Source organism: Mustela erminea, chromosome 8, assembly GCF_009829155.1.
Source record: "Mustela erminea isolate mMusErm1 chromosome 8, mMusErm1.Pri, whole genome shotgun sequence".
Lineage (NCBI taxonomy): Eukaryota > Metazoa > Chordata > Mammalia > Carnivora > Mustelidae > Mustela > Mustela erminea.
In genome coordinates, this window is record NC_045621.1 from 20,263,671 (window position 1) to 20,288,423 (window position 24,753).

The following is a 24,753-nucleotide window of genomic DNA, read 5'->3' on the forward strand; positions in this document are numbered from 1 at the left end:
AATATACTCAATCAAGTAATCTAGCTTTTAAAATTCAGATAAATCTGATTCAAGTGGATTGCTCATCCCAAAAGCTAGTTATTAAGCACTATTCTCTCTGTCATCCTGGGTAGGGTGAGGAAGGTTTCCCAAAGAGGCAGAATCTAAATGAACCAGGTAAAAACAGGATTCCACGACCCCTCCCCACCCCACCCCCGCCCAACTCCTGCCAACCTGCTTGTAAATGTGTAAATTCTGATCATAAGGAAGTTCAATGAAGTATTCTCAAATCTTGGCTAAAATTATGAGAATGAATCCCATTACCCCCTTCCTTCTTGTCTAGTACAACTTTGTTTCTATAAGGGCTGTAAGTGGAATGATTTGCTAGTATGATAGATGTTTGTAAATAAAGATAATGAAAAGTTAAATAAAAAGTTAAAAGTTAATAACTTTTATTAATAAAAAGTTAAAAGTTAAAGATAATGAAAGTTAAATTCTGGAGAATTATTTTTTTTTCAAGATTGTATTTATTTACTTGACAGACAGAGATCACAAGCAGGCAGAGAGGCAGGCAGAGGGGGATTGGAAGCAGGCTCCCTGCTAAGCAGAGAGCCTGATGTAGGGCTTGATCCCAGGGATCATGACCTAAGCAGAAGTCAGAGGCTTTAACCCAGGCACCCCTGGAGAATTTATTTCTAATCTAGAATGTATTTATAATCTCAAAAGTCTTTCTTTGTTTCTTTCCTTTTTTTACAGACAGGGTGAGGGTAAGAGCAGAGGGGGAGAGAGAATCTTAAATAGGTTCCATGCCCAGCACTGAGATGGATGTGAGACTCGATCTCACAACCCTAAGATCATGACATGAGCCAAAATCAAGAGTTGGACACTTAACCAACTGAGCCACCCAGGCATCCTTCAAAAAGTCTTCTTTCATTTTTTGTTGATGATATATGGAACATTATTTCTTGAATATTTTTTGACTTGGTTATATAAAATTAGCATTGGGATATGCTCTAGTAGGTGCCATTTTAGGCCAAAAATTAATTATCTGGCATTTCACAGACTGGTCATGTATGATGAACCTCCCCCTACTTTTTAATGAAATGATTACACTGACTAGGTAAGTATATATTATATGGCCTCAAAGATCTTTAAAACATCTGCTGTCTAGAAAAGTAGAAGCTCTTTAAAAAGAGGCCATCTGATATATCATTTCCATGTATTTCATTCAAATTTTCTCTTTCCAGGTCTTTCTTAATCACTCTTGTTCACATTGATCCTGGATAATGCTGTTTGATCACAAATTCACATTTTGAGCATCTTCTTTAGGTTTTAAATTATGATATTTCTACAAATCGGCATAGAAACATATTGTAAGGAAACTTTCTAGAAAACTACAAAACATTTTATATTAAATCCAAAATGAATCCTTTTTTTTTTCTGAATTTATTTTACCTGGTGTAAAAATTTTATTTGTTTTTGCTTGTATAACAGCTTTTTAAAAATAAACTGCCATGCAAATTGTTTTTCTTTCATGGTGTGTTCATTTTGCCTAGCTCCCAGAATGCCAGTCCCTTTACTTTCCTCTCTCTCTCTCTCTTTTTTTTTTTTCTTTTTTTCTGTTTCTGGTTATAATCTATGTATTTGTATTTTAGTGCAATTTAATAAATTTTATTGTATTTTGGGGGGGGGAGACAGGAAAAAAATTCTAATCAACTCTATTGTTTCATTACTTTTCCACTTTGCTACCCATTTTGTCTCACTCATTTTCTTTTGTTACTATTTATTACAGAGGAGGTGTCTGCAAGGATAGTCCAAGTAGTCACGGCTGAGGCTGTAGCGGTCCTGAAAGGTGAACAAGAGAAAGAAGCTCAGCAGAAAGACCAGCCTGCAGCTCTGCCTTTAGGTAAATGAGAAAGACCTCAGTTCAAGAGCTGTTTCTGCTGCGGTGACCACAGGACCAAGTCTTCACGGTCAAAGAGAGGCCCTATCTCATATTTGATCCTTACGCAAAATGTTCATCAAACACCTCTGTTGGGAGGCCCTGGCACCCATTGTCACCTTTCTTGACAGACTCATTTGTAAGATTTGGACAGTCTTTAGGGTGATAGGCTTTGCCCCTAAATTTCCCTTAAGTTTTCATTTCCAGACCACTAGAGAAATTTATTATAAAAATAAAGCCAACACATGTGGATCTCATGGCACCCATTTATAAAGAAAACGTGTTAATACTCTAATTAGAAATGAGTATTTCCCTTTATGGGTTTTGGGGAGTGCTTGTCTCAAGACGTCTTGTTTAGGTCTCCCTGAACCAGCTACAGAAAACCTGTAGTCGGGCTTTGTTCGAATCATGGGTGACTTTGTATCCCATTTAATGTACCGGTCTTCACTTGGTTTATTTAAGTACACTGAGATAACATTTCTCTCTCCCTTGGTCACAAGTCAGATGCCCTCCAGGGCCAAACAGGTAATATAATGATACCCACTGAAGAAAAGACTCCTAGCCAAAGACTTGTCGCCCCTCCTTTAAATTGATGATAGATAGATAGATGATAGATAGAAAGAAGATAGATGTGGGTGTATATACATGCAGAGACAAGAAAGGAAACTCTCTTGGTTCAATGTAAGTCTATTTTATAAGTACATTTAACTAATCCATAGAAATGTATGGTTTTTGAAGTCTAAAAAAAAGTACATATCCAATTTTGTCTCACACAGCCTAATGTATCCTTAATATTTCATTAAGGATTGGTCGGTACTCCTTTAAGCAATTTAAATGACTAAAAAATATTAAGCAATAAAAATTCTGTTCTCCCAGGATAATAAATACTCATTATTTGCAGTAAAATGTTCTTTTATTCTAAAAGTTTAATTTTGTCTTTTAACAGGGGGTAAATTATCTTATTCAAAACATTAACCTTCAGTTTGTGGTTCACTTCTATACCTTAAAGAAAAGACACCCCTTTTCTTAAATTTAAAGTCTTACTATGTGTTCTATAGAAACCCACAGAGTCAAGGACTTAAGACGTCACCTGTCATCCCAAAGCTGCTTTTTGAGAGTGAAAATCTCATGCTCTGTAAAATAGATTTTCCTGCTGGCCTTGATGACAAATATTTCCTTTTTGCAATCCCTTACCTTCATATGAGCGGTCGAGAAAAAAGAGTTAACCATTAACTTTTAGAACCCTTCTCTTTGGTTCTTCACGTATAATGCCAAGGCCAGAAGATTACTTAGCTCCCACCAGTACATGTTGTCTCTGAAGGTTGCCTTAGGCTATGACAGCTTCATTTTTCTTTTCTGAGGATACATAGAGAAGATGCATTTTGACATTAGACTCAGTGGACAAAATGTTTAAAAAATACATCACCTGGGGCGCCTGAGTGGCTGAGTCAGTTAAGCATCTGCCTTCAGCTTGGGTCATGATTGGGTCCAGCTTGGATCCTGGGATTGAGTCCTGCATCAGGCTCCCTGCTCAGCAGGGGTCTGCTTCTTCCTCTGCCCCTTACCCTGCTTCTGCTCTCTCACTCTCTCTCTCTCAGATAAATAAATAAAATCTAAAAAAAAAAAAAAAAACCTGTAATACTGTGAATGATAAAGTTTATATTTTTTTCCAGATTAAGAAGTTGAACAATATAGAGTTCTGATATTTTTTTAGTCAGTCAAGCTAAATCTGAACTACAGTGCTTGCCTGTGTGTTTGACTATAATAGATTAGGGCTAGAATAACATGTTTTATTAATTGAACAAGAAGACACAATTAATGGGATTAACGATAGAACTTTAGCAGGCGTCTTTAATCTGTTTTTATAGGGAAAGCAAAACGATTTTCTTAAATAGTGAATACTTTTCTTTCCTTCTAGGTTTTTTTAAACTAGATGAATCAGGTAATCAGACAGAAAATAAGTCAGAAGCAGCGTACTAGTGAATCTTGTCCTAAATTTCATAGAGAGGCCTTTCTACAGATGGCAGAGCTCCTCTACATCTAATGATCTAATAGGATTAATCATATCTCATTTCTCCACTGTTCGATCTTTAGCAGCTGAAGAGACAGCTAATCTGCCTCCTTCTCCACCTCCATCACCAGCCTCAGAACGGACCATCACAGTGGAAGAAGGTAAGACCCAGTGGACTTTGTGAGGTTTGTCTTCTGATAAAGGGTAAATTAGCATCAGTCCATAGGCACTGGACTTCGGTGTGGGTTAGTATGTGACCCAGCTTGAGAGCTGTCTGTTTCAAACAGCCCAGAAGAAGCAAAGACTTTACATAAATGTGTAATCATTTATCTATACGAAATCAGAAGTAGGAGGAATATAGTAAATTAAAAAAAAAGAAAATCGGCTCGATCGAGAAGATAACTTTGTGTTTAAAATTGCTAGAATAGCTACAGACAACCAGTTTATTTCATTCACATAACATGTTTGGACACGGAAGATACAATCCTATCTTATAAGTGACTGAACAAAAATAAATTTATTGAAGAAATCATAAGGAAATATTGTCAGGAATTGTCTCTGTTCTGCTCACTCTTGTGCTGCCCAGGGCTTCCCTAGGGCCAGGCCTACAGCAAACCCTCAATAAATATTAATGAATAAATGAAGAAGTCAGTGAATGACTCTGATATTGAGAGCAGTGAACTGGAAGCTGAGATCATGGCTTCTTCCCTGCTGGGACCTATTATTGTCCATGAATGTATTTATGCATTTAGTCAACATAGAATGCTATGTCAGCTTTTCAGTTCTCGTTAATAAAACAGAGGGATGCCTTTGAAGAATATTCATTCAGAATCTGAGCTGAAAGTCACTCTTTAAAAAGAGACTATTATTGGCTTTCTGACTTAAGTCAGTTAGCTTTTGTGTATTGTTTGAGTTGCAGAAGGCAGACAAGAGCTATCGCTGAAGTGTTTCAATATAATTTAATTTTCATCTACTAAAATCAAAATTTTAATACTATGCCATTTCATTCATTTTTTTTTCCATTTGTGGTCCCTTTTAGCAATTATTTTAGTGTTAAAAATGGAAAAATATTGAACAAGTTCTCACTGTCTTTTTATAATTTGTAATTACTTTCATTTAAAATATTCTTTGACTTTCTAAATACAGATTTTCTTAAATTACAGAACTACGAACTATCAATAAACATAATTTACTTTTGTCATGGATTTACAAACCTCAACTTCTTTTAGTGAGCTTTTTCTTTCTTAAATTGAGGCTTTTTTCTGATTTACTGCCTGAAATAACATTAACCAAACTAAATTATTCTAAAGAATAAAAGAAAAGTTGGGGACTATAATCAGTGGCAGTTTTAATTGTTAGTTAATCTCCTACAAACGTGAGCTGATCTTTTAGTTTATAGATTTGAAAGATTTTTTGCCCTCGTCCATTCATTGGCACGTATTTATGGAGCACCTACAGTGTACTCCTCGAATTCTAGCTACACACTTGTGAACAACACAGATACGTGATCCTGCCTATAAGGAACACGCAGTCTGGTGGAGAACAGAAAGCCAATAAAGAAGTTTACAAATAATTTCACGTTGCCTTAGCCCTAGGAAGGAAAAGAACAGAGAGCTTGAAGATAGAACAAGGGAAATCTTAATTTTTGGGGTGATGAGGAGACAGTAGCTGAGCTCAGAAGCATGAGGTAGAGTTGGCCGAGCAAAGAAGGAAGTGAAGGGCAGTTGAAACAGGAAGACCAGGAAATGCAAGGGGGAAATGCAGGAAATGCCTCAAGTAGGCAAGAGCGTGAGGTTTTCTGGGAAATGAAGACGTGCCATGGCTCCTAGGTGGTGAAAAGGGGCTAAAACAGTGAAGGGATCTGAGAATCAGTATCTGCCTTGGTTCCAGAGTCTTGGTTTCACATAGAAGGCTTTCTTGAAAGCCTTCTATGACAGCTGTACTTCCCTCAGGTCATTGAAAATGTTTCTACACAACACTTCAAGCCTTTCAGAAAATCTTCTTTACCCAAGATGCTCACTGGGTACTTGTGGCTTGGCAGTCACTCCAAAGTCGGCAAGAGGTCAAGTAATCTACCCTTCTTGCTCTCATATGGGAGTTCGGGCAGAAGGAGCAGTAGGGTCTGCCCATCCAGTTGGGAATTCAACCAGTCTGCTTTCTGGCAGGTGACATCATGGATATAATGAAAATATAAGCGAACCATAGAATCATTTTCATTTTCACATTTTGGTATACTTTCCAGTGTAACTGTTTTCTTATTTGGGGGGAATTGCTTTCCCCATGTTGTTTGAGTGTATGGGGGGAAATTTCAACTTATTTCCTATTGAAAATGAGTGAATATATATTTTTTCTTAACATTTCTCAAACCAAACTTGTATTTTTATTGAATTGTTCTTTTTCATATTTTCAGAAGAAAGTATTAAACTATATGAGACCTTTTTTTTACCTACTTAACACACCCTCAAAGAAACTTTAAAGGCAACTGACTGCCAATCCATTTATATGAATATAAAAGAGCTCGTGGATTAAATTGAGTAACTCAATGATTTTGAAGATACGGTTACTTTTTACTAATTATCAAACATTTTTAAAAGCTGTTCTTTCCCAAAGGGGAAGCATGAATGCTTCCACCAAAGATAATTTGAGATGTTAATTACTGTAAGTTGTGAGTATTCATTTGTTATAACTGATGTAGTATTAATAATTTGCAGGTTGTGTGCTTATTCTGGGAAACAAAGAGATTTTGATGGAAAAAATAAACTAGTAGCACACTTAAAAGGAAACTCAGGTACAATGCATCAATTCTGCACTAGGTGTAATGTTTGCAAATTAATCTCCTATGTCTTTTTGACCTAACCATAATAATTGTCATTTGGACTGAACTGTTAGGAGCTGGAAGCCTGTGCAAGAACAATAAGATCATCTGAAAATAGAACCAGGAAAAATCCTAGGGTGGATGTTTTCCTGGGTCAACGATGTCACTAATCTAATAGGATTTTCCCCTCCGTATCCTATGGGCAGCAAACACAGCAAACTAAGTCCTCAGTGAAGAGCCTGCTGCATGGAAAGCGCTTAGAGTGGAGAACAATGTACGCAGACACAGTTGCCCCCAATGGTGGGGCAGAAGCTGTGATTCTAGAGCAGGCAAAATTACTGAGTCACCGATACCCCCCAGAGACTCTGTCTCTCATAAGAATGACTTCTCATTTGTACCAAAGGGGGCTGACAGATGAAGCCTGGGTTTTTATGTGACAGACCTTACTTTAACTAAAAATAAATTTTCAAATGCTTTTTTTTTTTTTAATTGTATGAAAGTAAGTTAGGGAAAATGTATTCCTCCACTGAAATCAGGTAAGCTTCATTTTTGTAGATTATCACTATGCAGCAGAGCTATGTAAAAGCCCGAGGTCCATAAGGCAACCTTATCTTTTGAAATATCACATTATTAAATGAAATATAGTATTTTGTGGAAAGAGCAGAGTCCCCCAAACATGTGTGCTTATGGGAAAGGGATAATATTCAATCCTGACCTTAAAGAACAAAACTAACGTATGAAATGAATTCACTTTTTATAGATCTCTCAAGTCTAGATCCTATGCATCCAATGAAGGGAAAGCAGAGGTACATGACAATTCGTCTGAGTATACTGAAGACAAAGATGCAAACACGCATGGAGTCCTACATTGTGCTTGGCATTTTCATAGGTCTCGCCTCATTTAATCCTCCCAACAACCCACAGAGAGATAATATTCACTTCCAATTCTTGCCCCTGGATGTCATGGCCAGTAATCCAGAATTCCAATCCAGGTCTCAGTCCCTGCACTCAAAGCCCCACTGTGTCCCTAAAGCCATCTCTTCTCTAGGTTCTCAATGTGGGGACAAGAAAGGGAAGTGATCTTCCAATGAGAGGTTGTTTTTTGGGTCCTTTTTTTCCCCCCGAAGGTACTAGACCAATTTCTTTTTTTTTTTTTCTTTTTTTTTTTTTAAGGCATACCCAAATAAAGAAGTCATTACTTATAATTAGTATGTATTCCACCTCTATTGGGATGCCATACATAATTCTATAGCAAATAGGATCTATTTCTTCTGTCATTATTGTTGGGATCAAACACACTCTAGCTGTGGACCTCTTAGTAGAACTTCCCCTAGCACATCTCTGGAACTTGTGGATGTTCAGGTTCATAGGTCCCAAGCAGAGATGTGGAGCACACACACAACTCACAGTACCAAGACTGGACTTCGCTGGGCCCTCTTTTTGAAGCTGCTGGCTCAGTGCCATGTAAATACTACAAAGAAGCTCCTTTCCACTACAGTCCTTAAAGTTGTTTTTTTTTTTTCTCTCTCTCTTTTTGTCATTCTCTGTTTAGAGCAAAAGTTTTCAGAATAGAAAACACTGTTTCTTTGAAATGTGACAGATCTGAAGCAAGACTCTGTGATGTTTTCACATGTTGGCCCTTTCAGAAATGAGCAATGGCAACAAGAAAGAGAAAGTCAAAATCTTCACAAGGTTCAAACATTTAAGGAGTATTACCTTTAAACTCCCAGCTCCTAGTTTCAGATTCTTTAGTTTTACATTGCAATCTGCTCTACTCCCCAGAAGATGTTGCCCAGCAGAGAAACAACTGTGCCATTTTCACGGACAGATTGTCCATGCGATTTTTTGAGCCTATTGGAAGTGTTAGAAGTAACTTGCATATGTGCAGTGTTGAGAGCCTCCGGGAGTCCTGAAGGAAATATGAATGGCTAGGACATGTGACAAGCCCAGGGCTTATGATTCAGCCAGTGTTGTAGGCCAGAACTCAGCCAATGATCTGCTCAGCTGAGAAATCGTGCCGAGTTGGAACTAAGAATATCCAATGTAATTTTAGGCTTCTGCTATCCCATGATATAATAAGCAGCATGGCTGAAAAAGTTCTGAGCACCCATCCAGAAAAAAAAATAACACGGAACAATCAGTAAACAACGTGCTCAAAAGATTTAAAAGTATTCCCTCTACAGAGTGTTATTTTAGTATCTTTATGATTTCAACCTTATTTTCGGTTGTCAGCACTTGGTTGCACAAAATAAGATACTGCCCTAACCCTACAGTGCATTTTCAAATAAATTGCTATAATCTGGCTGCTTAAATGTTGATAGAAGTAAAAATTAGATACACAGACTTTCAATAAATTTTAATAATTCTTATTCTTGAAAGTTATGAAATCTAAAACTTATTTCCTATGTAAGTAAATAAACAGTGATTAGCAAATTCAGTAACCTGTCATGAAGGCCTGAGATGTAGGGTCTGTACCACATCGGAAGCCAAATATTGTGTGTTGCCACCATCCTTAAAGCTCATTGAAATACGCCAGAATGCAAGTGCTAAGCAGACTGACCTATACTTGTGTACTTAAGGAAATATATTGAAATAAGGCAGAGTTCTAAGCCAAGACACTGGAAAGGACGCAAGAAAGAGTAGTTACTTCAGCATTGCAATGAGAAATATGCAATGAGGGTTTGAAATATAAAAACAGCCAACAGTCAGAGGTGAAACCACATAGAATAATGAAACCACATAGAATAAAGTCTTAGTGAATCTGAATCCAGCTCTGTCGAAATCATTGTCAGCTAATGGTATCTCTTTAAAGCTTTCAGAAGAAAAAGAAAAGAAAATGAGTTTATATTGTTAGGAACTTCCTTAAAACCATGAGAACCAGTGTTTGAAAAGATGCCCCTAAGAGTTAGCCCCAAAGAAGGCGCTATACCGCTGTGCTCTCCTTAGTGGGGCAGGGAAGAGAAATAACGCACCTTAGATTCTTCTTAACAGGCCTGGAATTAAAAATGGCTTTCTGGTAAAAATCATTAACAAAAAATTAAAATAACCCACATGCTAACTATATGGGCATCCTAGATACTTAAGGTTGTGCTTCAAACAGGATTCTTTTCCCCTGTTATTGTTGTAATGCATCGGGTCCTAACATCTTTCTTCTTTTTTAACTTATAAACATATTGACAGAAGCATGCAAAGAATGTACTTGAAAGAATTTCTTCCGATTCACGCATTTGTATTGTCAGGCTTTGTTTCTCTTGCAGTGTTTTTGTGGGGATTCTGAGTCGTTTGAGGGGATTGTATAGTTAATTTATATCATGCAGTAAAGGGAGTGACTCGTGTAAATTCAGTGGCTACGGAAGCATGAAACACTCACCGCCTCCCATCGTCCATCCGCTCGGTCTTGCTAATGCCTCTCCATCCCGCTGTGCTACTTCTGTGGTCCATTGTGTCCTTGTGCAGGTGTTTGTCTCGTGCATCTGATCTTGTGTCTGTCTTGTCCAGTTCTCCCTGCAGTTTCTTCCTGTGTGTCTGTTTGTAGATGAAGGAGCTGAGGACCAAGTGGGTCCTCTACACAGTTTCCCCAGCCACGAACCTGCCACCAGCGGGGAGAGGCGTAGACTCCTAGCCCCCTCCATCTCTGTGTCTGTGCCTGATGATGACCCTTCCCATTCCGATGAGGAGTACTATGAGCATCCTTTGTTCCGCTCACAATGGACTACCTCTAGTGCGCTCCCCAGTGTCCCAGCGCAGAGTGCAGAGGCCCACTTAGGCCGGGAGAAAGGTGAACCGAGCATGGTCCCCTTTTGCTCCCCCCACACCCCAGCCTGCGGCTTTGACCACATGCTTCATTCCCAGTGTACCTTCGGAGCGGGGTGGGAGGGACAGGAGCCTGTTTTTTCCATATGAAAGTGAAGTCCCTATATAGTTTATATGTCTAGCCAAATACCTCATCTACAAGAAGCCTGATTTGAGGCATAGGAGTATTTTCTTGTTCTGTATCATTGTTTCTGAAAACAAAGCTCCAAAAGGAGTGGGGGTGGGGGAGGGAGGAAAAAGAGTTCAGTTAAAGTATGACTCCTTTCTGCTCCCTGCAAATAAATCCGCGGGGGACAAATACATCCTCTTTCTCAAACTGAGGACGAGGATCCTGTATATAGTTTTTTCCTCCCTGAATACAGAATATTACTAGGATCAGACTTAAATAGCATTAGCCTTCTTTTTAGTGCCGTGTCAATACATTAACTCCTTAAAAGAGAAAATCCATGAATCTGTGTAGGGCAGAATGCATGTTACAGAATGAGTGTATTTCTCCTAATCACTTAATCATCTACAGAAACTACAGAGGCTCCCCCAAGTGACTAAATATTGGCTCACATGAGCAGACCTGGGCTGAAGTGAAGGAAATGATCCAAAGCCTTTGTCATTCCACCCTCAGAAAGCTAGAGACCCTAGTGTATAACTGGCCGTGATGAGGGCGGTGGGCTGAAATTCATCTCCTTCTAACTAGGTAGTTTTGTAAAGGAAAACAAAATTAAAGCTAAAACATGTTTTGTGTAGGTTAAGAGCTTATTCTCAAAATATTCTCTTGTATGCACAAAGAGTTTATTTCCATACAGGACAGTATTTAATGAAAGAGCGGATAGTTCCAAGGCAGCGGGAATAAACTCATAGATGACCCACGACATTCATGATAATAAGCTTCTTCGAGGATCCATGGGAAAACAAAGAGCACCGTGGCTCAGACACTCTAATAGAGAAATACAACCCACATGGGGTAAAACTAAATTCTTCTAAGAGTGTGCACTTAAAATGATTAGGAAAAATATGTGAAATTTTGAGTGAGAACAGGTGGAAATAGACATGATTAATACAAAATAAGGAAATGGAAAGCAGAAGGTTATGTGGATTTGGAAAATATGTTGATTAAATTGATTAGACTTGACCCAAGAAGGTGCCATGAGTAAAGCAGCTACAGTGAAAGTCTCTCCCCTGTCGTCGAAATCTCTAATTCTGTGGCATTAATAAAAATGGCCTTAATAATAATTTGGAATCTGAATTTTTAAAATGTTACTTACATAATTAAGTGACAAACATGAAAGTCCCTGAGTGCTAAGTGGGACGAAATAGATGTAGTACTTCTCCCCTCCCCCACCCCCTGCCCAGGGGTCTTAATAGTTCTCAAAAAAGAAAATTCCTTTCCTTGCCTGCTGTAGTCTTTCTCACGGAGCCATTTAAACAATGTTTCATATGAATTTCATCCAAAGCTTTCATTTGTAGAACTGTAAAGCAGCTTACTTATATACTCCCCTTTAATTTCTTAAGCAATAAAATGGGATTTATTTTACTGACATTTGAAAGTACAAGTGAGAAGCAACTGAACGTGATAATCCGTGGCCTGAGTGTGCTTTTTCCATTTTAATTATTAATATTTTTCCACATGATATACCTATTTGGGGAAGATATTTTGGATTGCCATTCAGTTATCTTGGTGGTTTGGTTTTGAACTGCAGATACAAGACTTTCCAGGTAATGCACACACTGTCGTACTCAGAATCAAGGGCAACTACACACAGTATATCACGGGTATAAGCAATATGGTACCAGTTCTGTCCCCAAGGTAGACTTTCCTAAATGCTAAGATTCCATTTTACCTGGACCTTGCTTTTCAAAATCATTTGCTTACTCCTTACAATTTTTTACATTCCCCCATATCATAGAGTGCAGTGAAGAGAAAATAAATTGAGTTAGGAACTCTCTGGCCTTAAAAATATTACCTAAGTTATATTAAAATACTATTTAGTACTTTAAATACTTGAAACTTTGGCCCTTAAATATCAAATAAGATAGTGTTGATGGATTCCATGATAAAGCTGTTAGGGTAGTTGGTGAGTATTGTTGTTGAGGCCGGGCGTTTTTTTATTCTCCAAGATTCTTTACTGAAGTTTGCATGTTTTAAATAAAGTAATCAGAAATTCATATGTAGGGGCTTACATGTAGGGGGCTTACTACATGTAGTAAGGGGCTTACGGTAGGGGCTTACTGCATTGGAGAAAACAGCCCATGTCTAGCAAACGTAAAGGTTTTTTCAGTCCATCAACCCATCTGTCTTTTCATAACCATCTGTTACCCAGCGGCACCATCTCTTATTTCCAGCAAGCTTCCTACATGTGTGCGCAACTGACTGCCATCTCCACTAAGGGGAATAGAGCGATAAAACCCTTTCAGCTCTCACGTTTTCAAATAAATAGCCTTTTAACGAGACTTTAAAAGGCATCATTATTATCAGATTATATATATATGACCATTTCCCAAGCAATACATAATGCACATTGCATTCAAATCTTAATCTGCTCCTCCAAATGGTAAAGAAGGTTCTGGCGAGGTCCATGTAATGGAGCTGAAAGTGTTCGTTGAGTAGTATTTCTGCCATTGTGTGTATTGTTCTGTGGTCATGATGTCAACATCTTTTTCATCCCTAAGAAGAAGAAACGCTAGAGGGAACAATGGCTGAGGAAGAGACACCTGCCACTCTTCCTGGGAAAGAGTGCGGGGCTGCCAAGGCCTCAGACCAACCCCAGGCCCTCAGGGAGGGCCACGTGGAGTCTAGTGCCGAGGCTCACATAGCTCCTGAAGAGAGTGGCCCAGCAGGGGCCCCACAGGAGAAAAGTGTAAAAGAGGTCACGGAGGTGTCTCCAGAAGTAACAGTTCCTTCCTCTGCCAGGGAAGGTGTGTCTTTCTTAGGATTTGCATGTGTTTTGTTGCAAATGATCTCTTCAGCAGCTTACCGGCCTGACGCCTTTCCAGTGCTATCCCATGGCTTGGTCTCCTCATGATCCGAGACCGATGTTGTAGGTTTAACGAGCAGAGTGTGGCTTGCACAGGTGCTGTGTGGCAGCTAGGTTTTCCAATGCTGCAGCTGAGTCTTGGTTTTACTTTGCCATGATACAGTATGCTTTGCAGCCAGGCTGACGATGCTGTGTGAGCTTTTTGTCCGCCTCCCCACCCCCACCCCGCCCCCGCCTCATCTCCAAGTGTTTGCCAGCCACATTGCTAATACATGTATATTTTTATTTTTATTTTTGGGACAGCGATTCATATGCTTTTCTTTCAAACTGTGGAGTTGGATTTTGGCACATAGAAGCTTAAATGGTAGAATTGTTTTTGTTTGCAACCGCAATGTGCTATATTTTTTATGCTCCGATGAATACTGGTTTGGTTTCCTTAAAAGCTCCTGCTGATGCTTCTCATATCATTTCCTCTCCATGGCAGCCAACATCTTTGACCATCACCATATCTCTTGAGTTTTCATTCATCTAACCTCTATTAGAAGTTCATAAAGTATTTCTTTCCCACTGTTCCAACAGGACACACAAGTGTATAAGGTAACGATGATCCATACACTTGCTCTTGGAGCAATGACTAAATTTTATTGTTTGTCCCCAAATCTTTTCCAGATAGCTACATCTAGCCGTAGTGACCACAGTGAGACACCTATGACCTTCAAACACAAGTGAGATTTCTGGTTAATGAACAAATGAAAATAAAGAGCCTTTTAATTTCTGTGAAGCATCTTTAAAGCCTCTACTTAATGCCTCACTGTCGGTCATGTCCCAGGGAATGAGGTCATGACCAGGGAGAGAAAGATATTATAATTGGCTCTTTTTAAAACTTTTATTCACATGACATTCCACTATTTTTTTTAAGATTTTTATTTATTTATTTGACACCCAGTATTAACAATATAATTCAGATTTTCTTATATCTGTCATAAAGTTAACTAATGATTAGGAATTTAAAATGTTGAATTAAAAAAAAATGTTGAATTTGTGGTAGAAATCACCTTGTCAATTTTTAGGTCCTATCACTTAAAGTTAATAGCAGATATTTACTTATATTCCTGAAATTTAATCTCAGATGACTCCTAAAAAAATTATGTCAGTAACTTTTCCATGGTCAAAAACTTGGTCCTGGCGTTTGTAAATCAATTAGCTTGATTTTAACATAATACTTACTAGGAATGAATTGGCCTTCTGCCCATGGCCTGCTGGTTCTTCTTTTTTTTTTTAAGATTTTATTTATTTATACAAGTAGGCAGAGAGGCAGGCAGAGAGAGAGGGGGAAGCGGGCTCCCTGGTGAGCAGAGAGCCCGATGCCCGGCTTGATTCCAGGACCCTGAGATCCTGACCTGAGCCGAAGGCAGAGGCTTTAACCCGCTGAGCCACCCAAGTGCCCAGGCACCCCCAGTTCATTTTAAATAAGAACACAAATAAAAAAGTTCAGTAAACATTCATCCATTTTTCATATTTAGTCCTTAATGTATTTTTGTACCTAATATTACTGACTTATTCAGTATTCTTTAATTTATCATTTTTGTCTGCAGGAGGCACATGAAATTTTTTTGCTACTGCAATACACAGTGCATAGTATTTAGGAGAGCCCAACAAAGGAGAAAAAAGTATTCAATATACGCAATTCCTGTATGCATTAATTTGCAACAGGAGTCCATTTCAGCAGTAGGACAAACACATCTCAGTCCTGACATTTCCATATTGATTTTTAAATGGGTAGCATGCTTGCATGTTCCATAGTTTGGTTTTGTTTTCTTACCCTCCCATTCATTTGTCATTTCAAAATATAATTTGAAGCTTACTGCCTGAAAGCACTTGCCTATTATTTGTTTAAAAATCAACCCAATTACTTCAGGTTTACTTCCAGCCTCGAAGATGGAGTTCCATGATCAACAGGAGTTGACTCCCTCTCCAGCTGAGCCATTAGACAAGAAGGACAAGGAGTCAGAGAAACAAAGTAAGCCTGGTGAAGACCTTAAACATGCTGCCTTAGTTTCTCAGCCTGAGACAACTAAAATTTTTCCTGACAAAAAGGACATGCAAGGCCCAGAAGAAGAAAAAGCACCTCTCACTCTATTTGGGCATACTTTTGGTGCCGGGCTCGAAGACACGAAACAGAAGACAGAACCAAGCCTCGTGGTGCCTGGAATTGGCCTCTCTGCAGAGCCCCCAGTTCCAAAAGAGCAAAAGGACTGGTTCATCGAAATGCCAATGGAAGCCAAAAAGGACGAGTGGGGTTTAGCTGCTCCCATCTCGCCTGGCCCCCTCACCCCCATGAAGGGAAAAGATGTCCTGGAGGATATCCCCAGATGGGAAGGGAAACAGTTTGATTCTCCCATGCCCAGTCCTTTCCAGGCCGGCAGCTTCACTCTTCCTTTAGATGTCATGAAAAATGAAACCGTTGCAGAAGCATCGCCCTTTGCCCCTGCCCTGTTACAACCCGAGGACAAAAAATCTCTGGAAGAAACCAGTGGCCCAGCAACTGCCAAAGATAGTTCTAAAGCTCAAGAGCCCCACAAGGACAAACCGGACAAAATGGCAGAAGCACCAGCCCCAGAGGCAATCACCTTACCCAAAGACGCCCACATTCCAACCATGGAAGAATGTGTCCCAGGGACAGTTTTAGGCGAGGAGAAAGGGGCAATGAAGCTCGAGAGTGCACAGATAAAAGAGCAGGATGCGGTGCTCCCTGAAAAGGAATCTCTGCTGAAGCTTGAAGAAAAAATAACCGTTTCTGACAAAGAAGCCATGCCGAAGGAGAGTGAGCCCCCGAAACCGACAGATGGAGAAATGGGCATTATTCAGCCCTGCATGGAACACACCCTCTCAAAAGAAGAACAGAAAGGCCACGAGCCTACCACAGAGCCATTAAAACAGGACTCATTCCCTGTCAGTTTGGAGCAAGCAGCGACAGACTCGGCTGTGACCTCTGAGACGCCGGAGAAAGTCACGACCGCAGTACGTGACAAGAGTGCGGCCCAGGACCTTTTTGAAGAAAAAGTTACAGGCAAAGATATTAAGCTGGAAGGGGTGGGGGCTGCAGCCACAGCCGAGCTCGACATGCCGTTTTATGAAGATAAGTCGGGAATGTCCAAGTATTTTGAAACATCTGCCTTAAAAGATGAAGTGACAAAAAGCATCCAGCCAGGCAGTGATTACTATGAACTAAGTGACACCAGAGAAAGCGTCCGAGGGTCTTTCGAGACCGTATCTCCCGTGTGTAAAAACGGAGACAAGGGACTTCCGGCGGGTAAAGAACCCCAGCCCAGTCCTCCCGCACAAGAGACCGGGTACAGCACTCTTGCACAGAGCTATCCGTCTGATTTGCCTGAAGAACCCAGTTCTCCTCAAGAAAGAATGTTTACTATCGATCCAAAGGTGTATGGGGAGAAGCGGGACCTCCACAGTAAGAACAAGGACGACCTGACACTGAGCAGGAGTTTAGGACTCGGAGGGAGGTCTGCGATAGAACAACGGAGCATGTCCATCAATTTGCCCATGTCTTGCCTGGATTCCATAGCCCTCGGATTTAACTTTGGTCGGGGACATGATCTCTCTCCTCTGGCTTCGGATATTCTAACCAACACCAGTGGAAGCATGGACGAAGGGGATGATTACCTCCCAGCCACAACACCTGCGGTGGAGAAAGCCCCCTCTTTCCCCGTGGAAAGCAAAGAGGAAGAACAGTCAGAGGGGGGGAAAGCTGTGGGGCCGCAAACTACTCAAGTCGAGACCTCCTGTGAGTCACCTTTCTTAGCCAAAGATTATTACAAAAATGGTACTGTCATGGCGCCTGACCTGCCTGAAATGCTAGATCTGGCAGGCACAAGGTCAAGATTAGCTTCCGTGAGCGCAGATGCTGAGGTGGCCAGGAGGAAGTCAGTCCCGTCGGAGACTGTGGTTGAGGAGAGTGTTACCGGCTTGCCCCCTGTCACCGATGAAAACCATGTCATCGTAAAAACAGAGAGTCAGCTCGAAGACCTGGGTTACTGTGTGTTCAATAAATACACAGTGCCACTCCCCTCACCTGTTCAAGACAGTGAGACTTTGTCAGGGGAGAGTGGCTCCTTTTATGAAGGCACTGATGATAAAATGCGAAGAGATCTAGCCACAGACCTTTCCTTGATTGAGGTAAAACTGGCAGCTGCCGGAAGAGTCAAAGATGAGTTCGGGGCTGAGAAAGAAGTGTCCCCGCGTATCTCTGGTGACAAATCGGGACTGGGTAGGGAGTTCGATCAAGAGAGGAAAGCTAATGATAAGCTGGATACTGTATTCGAAAAGAGCAAAGAACATGCTGATGCGAAAGAACACGCCAAGGCGGCAGAAGAGGCCAGTGACCAAGCTGAAACATTTGGATTAGGGGTGACCTACGAGCCCGCTTCGACCAAAGAGCCGACCGTATCAAAAGACGCGACCCCTCCCGCGGCCGAGAAAGCCGAGAAAGGTCTTAGTTCGGTGCCAGAAGTAGCTGAGGTTGAACCGTCCAAAAAAGCTGAACCAGACCTGGATTTCGTTGCAAAGAAAGCTGAGCAGGGTCCGTTAGACGTGAAAATCAGTGACTTTGGACAGATGGCCGCAGGGCTGACTGTCGATGCCGGAAAGGCAACAGAGCTTAAGCTCGAGGCTGCACACGGTCTCATCCCCTTATCTCCAGCACCTCAGGAGGCAGATGCATTTATGAGTGTTGAGTCTGGCCACATAAAAGAAGGCCTGAAGGTCAGTGAGACGGAAATCAAGGAGAAGGTGGCCAAGCCTGACCTGGTGCACCAGGAGGCGGTAGACAAGGAAGAGTCCTACGAGTCCAGCGGTGAGCATGAGAGCCTCACCATGGAGTCCTTGAAAGCCGATGAGGGCAAAAAGGAAATCTCCCCAGAGTCCTCTCTCATTCAAGATGAGATTGCCATCAAATTGTCGGTAGAGATACCCTGCGCTCGCGCTGCTTCGGAGGCTGATTTGGTTCCAGATGAGAGAGCTGACGTCCAAATGGAATTCATTCAGCAGCCGAAAGAAGAAAGCAAAGAGACCCCGGAGACCTCGGTCACGCCCTCCGGCGTCGCAGAGCCCTTACTGGAAGCCACCGGGGCTGCACCTGCAGAGGCTCAGAGCGAGGAAGAAGAGATAGAAGCCCGGGGAGAATACGATAAACTGCTCTTCCGCTCAGACACCCTTCAGATTACCGACCTGGGCGTCCCAGGTGTCAGGGAGGAATTCGTGGAGACCTGTCCCGGGGAGCACAAAGGCGTGATTGAGTCTGTTGTGACCATCGAGGACGACTTCATCACTGTGGTGCAGACCACGACGGAGGAAGGGGAGTCGGGTTCGCACAGCGTGCGTTTTGCAGCCCTGGAGCAGCCCGAGGTGGAGAGGAGACCCTCCCCCCGTGCCGGAGAAGAGCTCGAAGCAGAAGAGGCCGCCGAAGCCCAGGCGGAACCCAAGGAGGGCTCCCCGGAGGCTCCAGCTTCCCCTGAGAGAGAAGAGGTTGCCCTCTCGGAGTACAAGACGGAAACCTATGACGATTACAAAGACGAGACCACCATCGACGACTCCATCATGGATGCTGACAGCCTCTGGGTGGACACGCAAGGTGTGCATTTTTTTCAAATTTTCTACTTCCAAATCAAATCCAATGACCTAATGGATTTCTTTCTTGCTTTAAACATATTAAAATGTCTCTTTTATCTCTATTTTGCATTTTGTTAAATATATGAAGGATTTGGTACATTTGTCACTAATGTTCTCGCTGTTGTTGTCACTGTTGTTGTTGTTGTCATGGTTTGCTTTGATCCGCAGATGATGATAGGAGCATCATGACAGAACAGTTAGAAACTATTCCTAAAGAGGACAAAGCTGAAAAGGAAGCTCGGAGACCATCTCTTGAGAAACATAGAAAAGAAAAGCCTTTTAAAACCGGGAGAGGCAGAATTTCCACTCCTGAAAGAAAAATAGCTAAAAAGGAACCTAGCACAGTCTCCAGAGATGAAGTGAGAAGGAAAAAAGGTTCATTTCACCATAACTTCTTTAAAAAATGTTTTTGAATTCATTATGACTCTTTTGTAGAAGAAACTTCCTAACAGTGGTAACTAATTATTTATGAAATTCCGTTCGGTTTGGCTCCAAGTGTTTATTTTCTCCTGATGGTATGCTTTCTTGTGTTTTCTTTATTCGTAGCAGTTTATAAGAAGGCTGAACTTGCTAAAAAAACAGAAGTTCAGGCCCACTCTCCCTCCAGGAAATTCATTTTAAAACCTGCTATCAAATATACTAGACCAACTCATCTCTCCTGTGTTAAGCGGAAAACCACAGGTGACTCTTCAGTTCTGCAATGTGGCTGGCAAACATAGACATGTATTTTTTTTTTTATCTCATTCCTGTAGCAGCTTCTTCATTTTGTTTTTCTTCCAAGAATCTTAGCAGTCATGAACAATTTTGCTATTAAATGTCTTGTATCATTATTCTTTTTTTTTTTTTCCCTCCCTGCAGAAGAGGTCATGACCATCTGTTTCTTTGTCATGCTCAGACTTAGCAGTGATTTTATCTTGGCATTGTGCTCTAGTGTCACGTGCTGGGGATTCCTCTTTTCATTCTGTGTGTTTGGTTAGACGATGACGATGAATATAACCGTGGTATGCATTCTCATTATTTTGCTTATTTATCTCTCTCATGCTTAAACCCATACTATATTTGTCCTTTTTCCTACATGGTTACTGCCAAATCTGTTACTGATGTTGATGAATTTGCCAAGAATGAGTAGTGATTTCAAGATTGAAAGAGAAGCAAATCTGGGGTAAAATTGTGATTGCAAAATTACTTTGCTTCAGATGAAAGGGAAAAAAAAAAGAAGAAATTGCCTCCTCATCCCATTAGATTTTATCCCTCGTATCCAAAATTAGCAAGGCTTTCAAGTCACTGTACTACGTCTCCTCACTGACAATTTGTCATTGGGATTTTCTTAAAGTGTTGGATTCAAACTGCTCATTTTTCTATATAATTGAGTATTCAGAATTCCCACATAAATCTCCTTCCCCCAGAATTTCTTAGAACTTAGGTGTATTTCTATGTTGCCATCTTCTTATTTTTCTGTCTTCTTCAAATATACGTTTTTTTAATTTCTTAAAAAGGGGTGAAATGAGGAGCGACACTTATTACAAATCACAATAAAAGCTCATACAAATATCTATAATGCAAACTCTATTCCTAAATTTCAGTGCAAAGTATTCATTTTAATGTATAATTATCCCAGGATAATCTTAATTTGCAATGCATTTTATTGTAGCATTTATTACGTAGCACAATTGCAAGCTACAAAATTAGATATCAAATTGCTAAATCAGAAAGGAATATTTACCTTTACATTGTATATTAGAAGTGCCTTTATATAAGGGTAAAAAAAAAGAGTGCCTTTATATAAACCTTCTGATGGCTTTAATGATTAAGAGAAGCATTAACCTTTGTAAGAAAAAGAAAATCAAGGTAATCTATGGTTTTATGTTAGTCAATAAAATTTCAAGTATTCTGTGTTATTCATATGGGAATCATCTCATGAGCTTTCCTCCAAGTACTAATCTTTAAGGCAATATTTGAAAGTGGATGGCTCATAAATTATACAGAAACCTTGATGTGATAAAAGTTCAGGATGAAAAGTGTTTCTCAGAAATTGCTATGATACCTCCAACTCTTCTATTCTAATTCACTTGCTTTTAATTTGGAATTTTACTTCTAGTTAGACAAATGCTTGAACAGGCAGGCTCTCTTGGTTGGGCATAAAAATCCTATATCATGTATAAAAGGATGAAAGAATATATCAGCATTATGGAGTTTTGGAGGAAACATCAAATGTTTTGGTGAAGTGTTTGACATGTTATTGGTATTCGATTTACCACACTGAGAATGAATTGCCTTTTTAACTCATTCATTAAAGGAAATTTAAGATCTTTGGACTAATTAGGATCTTCCCTTAGTCTGTTCAAATATTAAAATACTCAAGCAGATAACATATACCGAACATGGATGTTATTGGCTTGAAGCAAACTGTATGTCACAGAAATTTAAGAAACATTACAGAACTATTAGTAAAACATTATTTGCACTACTTCTTAGAAAAAAAAAAAAATCATTCCACAGTCTGTGAATAATCTTACTAGCTAGCCCTAAATAGCATATAGCATCTTGTAGACAGTTATACTGGTGTTAGAGTTGCACGTGATGTAAGAATTCTTTTTGAAATTCATTTGGAGTGCTTATAAGCATAAGCTTCCCCCCCCTGGGATTTTCTCCTTTCTGAAAGAAAATAGGAAGAGGTAACTATACAAGCTTGTGCCTTACGTTCTCTAAGAACAATTTTTAAATAGGGATAGTGTTTCCAAAACTCAAAGGATTGTTTTCAATCATGAGAAAATATTCGAGTCAAGTCAGGTAAGTCACCAACTCTCACTGCTGGAGAGTGTGGAGTTTAAAACTGAAACCAGAGGTATAAAACAGCACCAAGAGAAACAACAGTAACAGATGTGGTAATAATTTCATACAGGAAGTGCATGTATAGAACATGTTCTGTATTACTGAACTTAAAATTCCTCTCGTGTTTTCTTTCCTTGACAAGCTATTTTTCTTCTCATGTGGTACATACATTTCACATCAAACAAGTGTGTCATTTATATTGTGAAATGAAGTAGTACAGAGGGAAAAGGGTTGGCTGAGTTTGGAATAAGAAATGTAGGAATATCTGTGGGTATGCCATTGGCTACAAAAAGAGGGCTTGGGAATCTCCATGAACACTCTTTAATATCGTGCCAACCCTAGAAACCAATCACTCCCCCTTTTATTAAATTCTACAGCATTGGATTGTTGTTCTGTGACTTTCATTCTAAAGGATCTATGCTCGTGTAGTAACAGTATTTAGAGGTACCATGGTAACCAATAGGAAATTATTTGGTGTGCTTACCTGTGCCTTGGTACACCTGGGTTATATTAATTAGCACACACTATAGCGGGAGCCACATGCTAGAATGTTCTTATTCAGGTTTCTTCAGTTTCTCAATTCAAATCTCAAAATAAGCAAAATTTTGCTTTGCATTATTCTGTTGACACAATTGAATATCCAAAAGATACTGAAAAATTCACTTGTGTGGTTGTTAAGCCACTAAGTTTGGGGTTGTTTTTATCTTCTTTTTTTTTTTTTGACAGCAACAGGTGGTGAATCAACTCAGGCTTCCAGTGTATTTAAACAGGCAAAGGATAAAGTCTCTGTGAGTAAAATATTTTTTTTTTCTTGCTTTCTGCTTGAAGTTCCCTTTGGTATTGGTGGCAACATCTCAATAACTTTAGATATACAGTAGACTTCAGCTGTTTACTCTTAAATATAATTTTAAATCATTCATTCACCCACAATGATTCTTGGTGATATTGGGGCATGTCTCAATGTCTTCCGGAATGACATGTGATAGCAGTTGGTGAGGGCAGAGCTGGGATGTAGGCTGCCTCTTTTTTAGTAAAACGGAAACAAATGATAATCTGGCAAAAATAAGGGAACTCAATTTATTTACTTTTCACAGAATTGAGATAAATCATTATGATCAACACTGAAGTGTATTTGATGTACATTTTCATTATTGTTACCACAAAGTAAGAATATGAGGAAATTAAACAACACGGTTGAGCAACTATAAGTAAAAATGTATCATAATCCTTTTACCTAAAGAAAACTACAGTAACCATTTTGATGTAAAATCTTTATTTTTCTCTACTCATTTTTAGGTATATTAACATAAATGGGAACACTGCATCAGTTTTTTAACTAAACAATAAACAGATTTCCCTGTCATTAAACGTTCTCGTACATCACTTTAATGACTACATTGTATTGTGTTTTATTTATTTATAGTGATACACTTGTTCAATTCCTTATTGTTTGACTTTTAAACTATTTTTATTACCATTTTAACAATATATTGAAGAAATCTTTTTGCTTAATCTGTGGTTGCATCCATATGCTTTTCCTTAGGATAATTTCCTAGTAGTGAAATTAACTGTTTTAAGAAGAAAGTCTACATTTAAAGTTTCGCTACACATTGTCAAGTTGTCCTCCAGAAAGGTTCTACTGACTTATACGTCCTCTAACTGTATATGAGAGTGCCCACGTTCATTATTATTACTAGATATTCCTATGCCTTTTCTATATTTGTCAAGTTATGGAGCTAAAACGTTTTAATTAGGTTGCATTGATGATACTTAACTTCTTCGTGTTTATAATCTTTCGTATTTGGTTTTATTTTATTTTATTTTTTATTTGATTGACCATTATTTTTTAAATTTCCAAAAGACCAAAGCCAACATGAAGTATTTTACTCTTTTCTGACTGAAGGGAAAAAAAAAAAAAATTAAAAGACTACTAAGAGGGGCACCTGACTGGCTCAGTTGGTGGATCAATTTGTGATCTTGGGGTCATGAGTTCAAGCCCCACATTGGAAATAGAGATTACTTCAAAATAAAATCTTTAAAAAAAAACACTACTAAAGAATTCCTAAAATTACAACAAATGGTTTGAACAATGTTAACTAGTAGTGCATCACAATGTTCTGGAGTTTAGACATCATATAATACATAAATCACGAGTCTTTGTTTAGCATTCTAACAACTGGTAAGATTTTGATGCAAGCAGTACAGCCACTCTGGGAAACATTGTAGAGTTTCCTCAAAAAGTCAAAAATAGAGCTACCCTACAACTCAACAATTGCACTACTGCGTATCTACCCCAAAGATACAAATGTAGTGATCCGAAGGGGCACCTGCATCCCAAAGTTTATAGCAACAGTGTCTACAATAGCCAAGCTATGGAAAGAGCCCAGATGTCCATCGACAGATGAATGCATAAAGAAGATGTTATGTATATACAATGGAATATTACTCAGCCATCAAAAAAGTGAAATCTTGCTATTTGCAACAACATGGATGGAACTAGAGGGTATTACACTAAGTGAAGTAAGTGAATCAGAGAAAATCATTTATATTATTTCACTCATATGTAGAATTTAAGAAACAAAAAAGAAGAGTATAGGGGAAGGGAGGGAAAAATAAAGCAAGACGAAATTAGAAGGGGAGACAAACCATAAGACCATTCCTCTTAATCATAGGAAACAAACTGAGGGTTGCTGGAGGGGAAAGGGTA

General features: G+C 39.5%; 1 protein-coding gene across 25 annotated transcripts in view; it reads left to right on the forward strand.

Annotated features, from left to right (window-relative positions):
• Positions 1 to 24,753, forward strand: part of MAP2 (microtubule associated protein 2) — a 291,469-nt gene that overhangs the window by 235,013 nt on the left and 31,703 nt on the right. For 11 of the 25 annotated variants that reach the window (XM_032354613.1, XM_032354619.1, XM_032354615.1 and 8 more), the window contains 6 exons: positions 1,772 to 1,885; positions 4,016 to 4,093; positions 15,448 to 19,176; positions 19,383 to 19,589; positions 19,761 to 19,895; positions 22,773 to 22,834. In XM_032354613.1, the coding sequence (XP_032210504.1) occupies positions 1,772 to 1,885; positions 4,016 to 4,093; positions 15,448 to 19,176; positions 19,383 to 19,589; positions 19,761 to 19,895; positions 22,773 to 22,834 (4,325 nt within the window). The remainder of the gene's footprint in view (positions 1 to 1,771; positions 1,886 to 4,015; positions 4,094 to 15,447; positions 19,177 to 19,382; positions 19,590 to 19,760; positions 19,896 to 22,772; positions 22,835 to 24,753) is intronic. The other 14 variants (XM_032354637.1, XM_032354638.1, XM_032354639.1 and 11 more) reach the window with 6 other exon arrangements.